Below are 8,471 nucleotides of genomic sequence, written 5' to 3'. Positions count from 1 at the left end.
TCCAGTAATATCCAGAAAGTTGTACAGTGTGATGTAGCCTACTCAATAGTATGCCATAATTATAGTCATACAAAATGACACACAATTATAGTTAAGCACAATTGCACCACAACACACAATTACAATAGATGCATAATCACAGAATTTTATAAGCTGGGTTTATAAACCTTAGAGATTATCTGATTATACCCTTTTTGCAAATGGGAAAATTGAGGATGAGAATAATTTGGCTAAGGTCACATAATTAGTAAGGAGAAAAGCTGGGGCCTGTACTCTAGTCTGGGGCTTGAACTCCAATTCCAGTATTTCCCAAACCTTCCCACAGTCATGCAGTAGCACACACTTCATATACTCAATACCTCATGCAATTACACAGTCACAAATAGATTTGAGGTGCATTTGCTTTATTAGAATCATCAGCGTCTATGATCATCCCTGCTGGGTAGTGTCTTGTGGCCTAGGATCTCTACAGGAGCTGAGCTGGATCCAGAGTAGGTATGAGGTGAGCAGAATTGGCAGTAACTGGGTATGTTGTCCAGAGGAAACCCAGGGGTTCATTATTCATGCTAAAAGAAGGGTGTTTTTAGGCTTTCCAAGCATTCCTGACTTAGGCTGATGCTTATCTGGGGAGAGAGAAAAGATAGGATATAAACCAGAGTCAAGGAGGGGCTTTGAGAATGGTGCTATGCCCCACCCCCAGCTTATCCCCCAAATGTGAACCCTGTGAAAATGTTCTGCCCTCTGGGCTGCAGGTTGGAGTGTAGAAGGGAATAGGACTTACCCCTTACCATCTGGACTAGGGGTGGGGAGAATATGGCTTCTGGGTTAAGATCTTGTTTATGTGGGGGTGAAGCCTTATGTGACAGGGCTGATGGTGGGTAGGGACAAGGTTCCTGGGATTCTCTTTGCGGTGGAATTTCCTTGTAACCACATGAATGGTGTTTAGTCTGGAGTCTGGCCTCCCCCGTCCCCCTCCTCTCAGCCCCAACTGTGGCTGCTTCTTTTTCTAGGCCTCCAAGATCATTGCTGGGATGAATCCCAGAGATCTCAGGGTGAGGGGGTGGAGGTTGGTGGGCTGGGATGGACAGGGTCAAGGAGGAAAGAAGAGGCCAATAAGCCCTGGAAACCTGTAGGAGGGGCCGTGGCTGATTCCCTTTATCTCTGTTGTCTCTGCTTTTTGTTGTCTCCATTTGAGGCAAATCCTATACTTCCTTAGAAGACACATGCCCTATGCAGGTCATTGTGCATGCGTGACATATGTCAATTGTGTCAGGGTGGGAGTGTGGCACTGAAGGAAGTCTGGCCACTCGGAGCTGAGGGGAAGGAAGGGAACTTTTCTTACCAGGAATGATGCATCCAGGAATGTTGATTTCAAGGGACTTTCTTGATAACACTCCTGTATCTTTTTGAAGGCTTGAATCTCAGCTGTAGTAGGGTTATATTTTAAGAGGTCCAGTTCTAGCAGCTCAGGACTCCTTGAGGCCAGGACAGCGAAAGTGGTATAAAATCCAAGGCAGCCTTCAGCTATAAACACAAACAGGAAGCATCCACGGTTAGGATGTAACTGGAAACCCATCCTCAGAAGTGGTCTGAGGATCAGGGGGCCACAGGAGGTCTTTCGTATGTCCACAACCCCTTGATCCTACCCACGGAGCTGTGATTCTTTACCCAGAGACTCCTTTTCATTTGGATTGTCTGTATGTCCCCAAAAACCTTTCATATAGTAGTGAAATGGGATTGGAGTCAGAAGACTTGAATGTGAACCTGGCTTCCAGACTCATCACTCAACTGAAAGTCCTCTCTGCAAGGTCACCAGTGATCTCTCAAATTGCAAGATCCTTTGGTCTCTATCTTGCCCTCTCTGGAGCATTTAGCACGCTCTCACTTATTCTCTCTGGATATTCTGTCCTCTCTGAATTTGCATGACATGGGTCTCTCTTGGTTATCCTCCTATCTTTCTGACTGCTCCTTCTCTCTCTCCTTTGCCGGTTCATCATCCATATCATGCTCACTACCTGAATTTGTCCTCGACCCTCTTTTCTTTTCTCTTTATGGTCTCTCACTCGATGATCTCATCTACTTCCATGGGTTCCACATGCAGATGAATCTATGCAGATAACTCCCAAATCTATCTCTCTAACCCTAATTTCTCTCGAGCTTCTGTTACAGATCTCCAACTGACTACTAGAAATGTCCAACTGGCTGCATTTCAAACTTAACATCTCCAAACACTTTTCTCTCGCTGCCCCCCACCCCTCCTGATCTTCCAAACTTCCCTATTTATGTTGAGAATAGCACTATCCCTTTGGTCACTTAGATTTGTGACTTCATCATTGTCCTTGATGACTTGTTCTCACTCACTCCAAATATTCAATTAGTTTCTAAATCTTGTTGTTTCCACTCCCAACATCCGTTGCATCTGAGCCATTTTCTCAATTCATACATTTGTCACCTTGATTCAAGCCTCATGACCTCTTTTTTGGACTATTGCAATGGGCTCCTACTTGGTCTCCCAGCTTCAAGTCTCTCCCCATTTCAATCTATCCTCCATATAGCTAATAAATTGATTTTCCTAATGCATGGCAGCTATCGTGTCACTTTTCTACTCAGTCAGGCAATAAGCATCTATTACTCAACAAACCACAGTGGCCCCCCTATTGCTTTTAGGATCAATTATAAATTCATTTGACTTTTAAAGTCCTTTATAAGCTGGCCTCAACCTCTCTTTCCAATCGTTCTTCCCTTTCTTGCACTCCAACGCCCAGTCAGACTGTTCTTCTTCTTGACCTTACATCTCTATATCCTGGCACTTGTTACTTTTGTAATATCTTAATATCAATCTTTGTACTGTACTTGTTACTTATTTTGTTCATACCTTGTATATCCTTGTATATGTACATATTGTCTCCCCCCTGCCCCAAGAAAGAAGAGAGGAAAAAATAGAATGTAAGCAGAGACTTAGAATGAAGGCAGGGACTATCTCAATTCTGTGCTTGTATGTCCAGCAGTGTCTGGTCCACAGTAAATGCTTAATGAATGTGTGTTGATTGACTGATCTTTAGGGTGAGGTGAGAGGCAGTGGAAAGAGCTCTAGCTCTGGAATCAGAAGACCTGAATTCAAATCCGAGTTCTACTACTTATTACCTCTATGACTTTTGGCAAGTTATCTAACTGTTCTGGGCCTCAGTTTCCTCATCTGTAAAATGAAGTGGTAGATGAAAAGGCCTCTAAGATTCCTTCCAATTCTAGATCTATGATCCTGTGACAAAAATTCCCTTCCTTTCCTTTCCCTTCTAGTTTGTCATTTATGTCACACTTTCAGGTAAAATGAAGGTGTCCTCCAGGGGAACCTTCCTATGATAGAATCCACTGATGGAGGGACTGGCACAGTGGATATAGTGCTGGGCCTGGAATCAGGAAGACTCTTCTTCATGAGTTCAAATCCAGCTTCAGGCACTTACTGGATGTGTGACCCAGACAAGTCACTTTGCCTCAGTTTTCTCATCTGTAAAATGAGATGGAGAAGGAAATGACAAACTCCAGCATCTTTGCCAAGAAAAACCCCAAATGGGGTCATGGAAAGTTGGACATGACTGAACAACAACAACTGGGATGGAAGAAGGGGATGGAGATCTAAGCATTCTCAAAGGCAGATATAAGGTACAGACATAGATGCACCTTCTGCCCTTCATGCCTCACCACATCCCTGGATTATCCTGAGACAAAATGATTGAATTAGCATTCTTTGTTGACCCCTCCCGTGGTCCTCAGCTAACTTTAGTCCCATAGATGCACAGCACCCTCGGGCTTCCCCAGCTGCTCAGAACCTCCTATTCTGTCTCTTCTCACCAAGAAACTATCTCTGACCCAGAGCAGCTGCTTTAATGGAAATAGCATTGGATTTGGAGTCAGATGACCTCAATGAGAAGCAGCATTGCCGATGTGACTTCTGGCAAGGTGTTTCGCCTCTCTTGGGGTTGTGCTAGATGATCTCTGAGGCCCCTTCAAGTTTTAAATCTATGATCCTCAGATCCTTTCCTCAACCACCACAAAAAAAGATCACTTATACAAAGGTGTGAAGAGATGATGAGGGCTCAAAGTATTACCCTTACCGAGAGTTTTATACTTTTTAAAAGAGTTGCTAACTATACAATTTTTTTTTTTCTGAGTGGGATGGAGGCTTAGTGGGGCTTCTTGGAATTCCTCAAGGACTTTCAAGGAGGGTCTGGAAGTCAGGCGTTTGTGTGTGTGTGTGTGAGAGAGAGAGAGAGAGAGAGAGAGAGAGAGCTTGGGGTAACCCTCCCCCTCATCCCAGAGGTCTCACCATACTGGCTGCACAGGGCCAGGACCAGCAGCAGGGAAAAGGTGGCAACTGTAATCTTCATGGTACCTCCCTCTAACCCTTCAGCTGAAGACTTGAGCTCACCTTGGATTGCAATCAGTTTATATGAGATTTGCTCCTCCCTTCATCCTTCCTTGTCTTGCACAGCCCTACCAAAGGAGGACTGCAGAGGGAGGGCGGGGCTGACTGTGGAGAAGGGAGAAGAGAGGGAAGGAAAAAAGGTTTCTCCTTTTCTGTGGTTCTACCTAGTTCCAAGTTAGCATTTGCTGTCCAATTTCAAAGTTTGGTGCCAATGTCCTATCAATGAACATATAATCAAGAATGAGACAAATCCTTGGTAGTCAGCAAGACTCAGGCCTTTTGGACCTAGGCAGGTGTGCCTAGCTTCATTCCTCCTTGCCACCAGGGAATCTGGGCCTGGTCAGACACCTAGAGGCTGGTGTATCCAGGTCCTAACCTGTCTACCCCATCTTTTTCACCTCTCCCAAGCTAACCTCACCTAGGACTCTTTCTCAGGGAGTCAGTGAGGCGCAATGTTAGGCTAAATCTCCACATCTATCATGATCTGCATCAATGGTGTCAAACTCAAATAGAAACCTAGAAAACCATAAATTAACAATACCTGCATTTTATTGTGATTTTATTTGTTTTGCTAAACATTTACCAATTATATTTTAATCTGGTTTAGCCTATGCTCAGGAGTGTTGCCTTTGAGTATATTTGACACCTCTGAGATTCTGAATAATTCATCCCCAAAGTTTGCTTCAGCCCAAATTACCCTTATGCTTCCCATCTTCATTGCCTGAAATCACTGGGTAACTTTCAATCTTCCACTGGCTCTGAGCTAGGTAGACATAGTATTATAGGGTTTCTAGGCCAACAGGTTGTCAGATCCCTAGATAATTTAGGTTCCAGCTATAATATATGCTTATCACCTTTCTGTTTATTGCCCCATAGTCCTGGTGACACTTCTTCTTTTCCTACTCCCTAGAGGTGGCTGGTTGCATAGTGGATAGACCACTGGGTCTGGAATCAGGATGATTTGAATTCAAATCATATCTCAGATATTTCCTAGTTGTGTGACTCTGGGCAACCCACATAACTTCTCTCTGCTAGACAAATGAGACAATATTTGTAAAAAGTCTTAGCACAGTGCCTGGCACATTGTAGGTGTTACATAAATGCTATTTCCTTCTATTACTAGCTGGCATTTATTTAGTACTTTACATATGTTACCTGATTTGCCAGAGAGGTGCAGTGTGTGCCTGAGTTTTATGCAGATTACCAACTCCTTTGTAATTCATTGTCTTGGAGAGTTGCCCACAGCAAAGAGAAGTCAAGCCACTTACTGATGGTCACATTGCTTATATGTGTCAAAGGCAGGATTTGAGCTCAGGTTTTCCTGACTCTTAGACCAACTTTCTATCCACTATGCCATATTGCCTCTTGATTATGATGATGATAAATGACCAAACAAGTGCACATTGGTTTAGGACAAGTGAATAGTTAGCTCCTTCTATCCCTAGGAAAACTTACCTCGGTCAGGGCCTAACTAGCCAAGAGCTGCTGGCCTGGGGACCTTCAAGCCTGGGCATCTGAGAAGTCCCTTTCTCAATCTCCCATAGATCCTGTAGAGTATATGGAAAGAGCCCTTCCACAAGTTGATCAATCAATCAATAAACATTTATCAAGTGCCTATTGTGTGTCAGGCCCTATATTAAGTGCTGGGATCCAAAGATTAAAGCAAAATGGTCTCTGGCCTCAAGGGGATCAAATTCTAATGAAGAAGACAACACACACATATGGAGGTATATAAGACAAGTGTAATTCAAATACAAGGTAACCTTGGAAGAGAAGGTCCTGGTAGCTGGGAAGACCAGGAAAAACCTTCTGCAATAGGCAACATTTGAGTGACTCCTGAAGGAAGCCAGAGATTCTAAGAGGTAGAGATATGGAAAGAAAGCATTCAAGGTATGGGGGAGAGCCAATTCAAATGTAGAAAATTGGGAGATGGAGTATTATTTGAGAGGAACTGCAGATAGATCAGTATGGTTGGACAGCAAAGTATGTTTAAGGGAGCGATTTGAGACTAGAAATGTAGAAAGGGGCCAGGTTGTGAAAAGCTTTAAATGTCAAATAGAGAAGTTCATATTTGATCCTGGAGGTAATTGGGGGCCACTGGAGCTTAGTTAGTAGGGGGTGACATGAACAGATCTGTGCTTTAGGAGAATTAATTTGACATAGGCATGGAGGGTGGATTAGGGTGGAGAGAGATTTTAGTCACAGAGACCAATTAGGAGTTTATTGCAATAGTATAGGTGAGAAGTGATGGCCTGAACTGGGGTAGTGACTGTAAGAATAGACAGAAGGGGGCATGAGAGATGAGATGTTGAGATATAGAGACAAGATTTGGCAAGTGATTGGATATGTGGGAGGAGTAAGAGGAGTGATAGCAGGGTTGCAAATCTGGGTGACTGGAATGATGATGATGCTCTCAGAAGTAACAGGGAAATTCAGAAGGGTGGCAAGGGAAAGATAATGACTTCTTTTTTGTATATGTTGAATTTGAGCTACCTAAAGGACATTCAATTTGAAATATATAAATAGGAAGTTGGAGATCTGCAACTGGAGCTCAAGAAAGGGCCTGCCTGGGGTTAGATTGGGGATCATCTGTGTAGAGATGATAATTGAACCCATGGGAACTGATGAGGTTAGTGGAAGAGAGAATATAGAATGAAAAGAAAAGAGGACTCAGGATAGAATCTTAGGTTGCATTCATAGTTAATGGGCATGTTGTTAATGATGACCCAGAATAGGAGACTGAGAAGGAATAGTTGCATAGGTAGAAGAAGCAGGGGCTAACCATATTAAGAGAATCCAAAAGGGAGGGTTGAAGGCAACAGGAAAGGAACCAGTAGGCAAGGAGAGAGAGAATATTGGAGAGAAAGACGGGATGATAGTGGGACCAGTCTATTGGAGAAGATGAGAAGGGATGGGATCAAGCAAACATGTAGAAGGATTGGTCTCGGTAAGAGAAGGGCCACCTCTTCATCAGAGAATCAAGCAAAGGAGGAAATCTCAGGGAATGTAGTTGAGGAATTGTGAGATGAGGAGAGGAAGAGAATTTTGTGGTAAATGTCTTCTATTTTCTCTACAAAATATTAGGAGAGGACCTTGGCTGAAAGAGCTGGGAGATGAAGTGCCATGAGAGACTTAAGGTGAGAAGTCAGGATCTGGAACAATTACTAATAGAAAATCAATTAAGATTGCCTTGATGCAGTAAAGGCCCATTTGAGATTAGGTAACAAGTTTGCAGTGGACTTAATTAATGCAGTTCTGTGACTTCCTTCAATTACATTTAGCAGCACAGGAGTAGGAGGAAATAGATGGAAAGAGTAATAATTCAAGGCACAAGTGGCAATAGGACAAGAGAGCAAGAGTTCAAGAGTAGAAGACATAGGTCTGCATCCCAAAGAGATAAAAAACAAACAAAAAGAAAAAGGACCTATATGTACAAAAATATTTAAAGCAGCTCTTTTTGTGGTGTCAAAGAATTGGAAATTGAGGGGATGTCCATCAACCGGGAAATGGCTGAGCAAGTTGTGGTATATGATTGTGATGGAATACTATTGTATTATAAGAAATGAAGAGCAGGATGCTTTCAGAAAAACCTAGAAAGACTTATAAAAACTGATGCAAAGTAAAGTGACCAGAAACAGGACAACATCATACACAGTAACAGCAATGTTGTACAGATGAGCAGTAGTGAATGACTCAGCTATTCTCAGGAATATAAAAATCGAAGATAATTCCTAAGCACTTATCATGGAAAATGCTATCCACTTCCAGAGGAAGAGCTGATGGAGTCTCTATGTAGAGCAAAGCATTTTAGTTTTTGTTTTTTGGTCTGTATTTTTTTTCCTACAACATGACTAACATGGAAATACGTTTGGCATGACTACACATGTATAACATATACCAAATTGCTTGCCATCTCGGGGGGGGGAGGGAGAGAATTTGGAATTCAAAATTTTAAAAACGGATGTTAAAATAGTTTTTAAATGTAATTGGATTTTTTTTTTAAAAAAAAGAGTAGAAGATAGTATAGATTTGAACTGATTCGAAAAGG

The 8,471-nt window shown here is 42.6% G+C and overlaps 1 protein-coding gene across 1 annotated transcript; it reads right to left on the bottom strand.

Moving 5' to 3' along the window:
• Window positions 1–398: 398 nt before the first annotated feature.
• Window positions 399–4,403, bottom strand: LOC114046928 (androgen-binding protein homolog). The gene is made up of 3 exons (XM_027867560.1): window positions 4,325–4,403; window positions 1,343–1,524; window positions 399–623 (listed from the first exon to the last, which is right to left on the bottom strand). The coding sequence occupies exons 1-3, from the start codon at window positions 4,383–4,385 to the stop codon at window positions 567–569; spliced, it is 300 nt and encodes a 99-aa protein (XP_027723361.1). The 5' UTR covers window positions 4,386–4,403; the 3' UTR covers window positions 399–566.
• Window positions 4,404–8,471: the final 4,068 nt, after the last annotated feature.

The sequence above is a fragment of the Vombatus ursinus genome, unplaced genomic scaffold (assembly GCF_900497805.2).
Source record: "Vombatus ursinus unplaced genomic scaffold, bare-nosed wombat genome assembly UNPS02014786.1, whole genome shotgun sequence".
NCBI classification, from domain to species: Eukaryota; Metazoa; Chordata; class Mammalia; order Diprotodontia; family Vombatidae; genus Vombatus; species Vombatus ursinus.
This window is presented reverse-complemented; position numbering and strand designations above follow the sequence as displayed.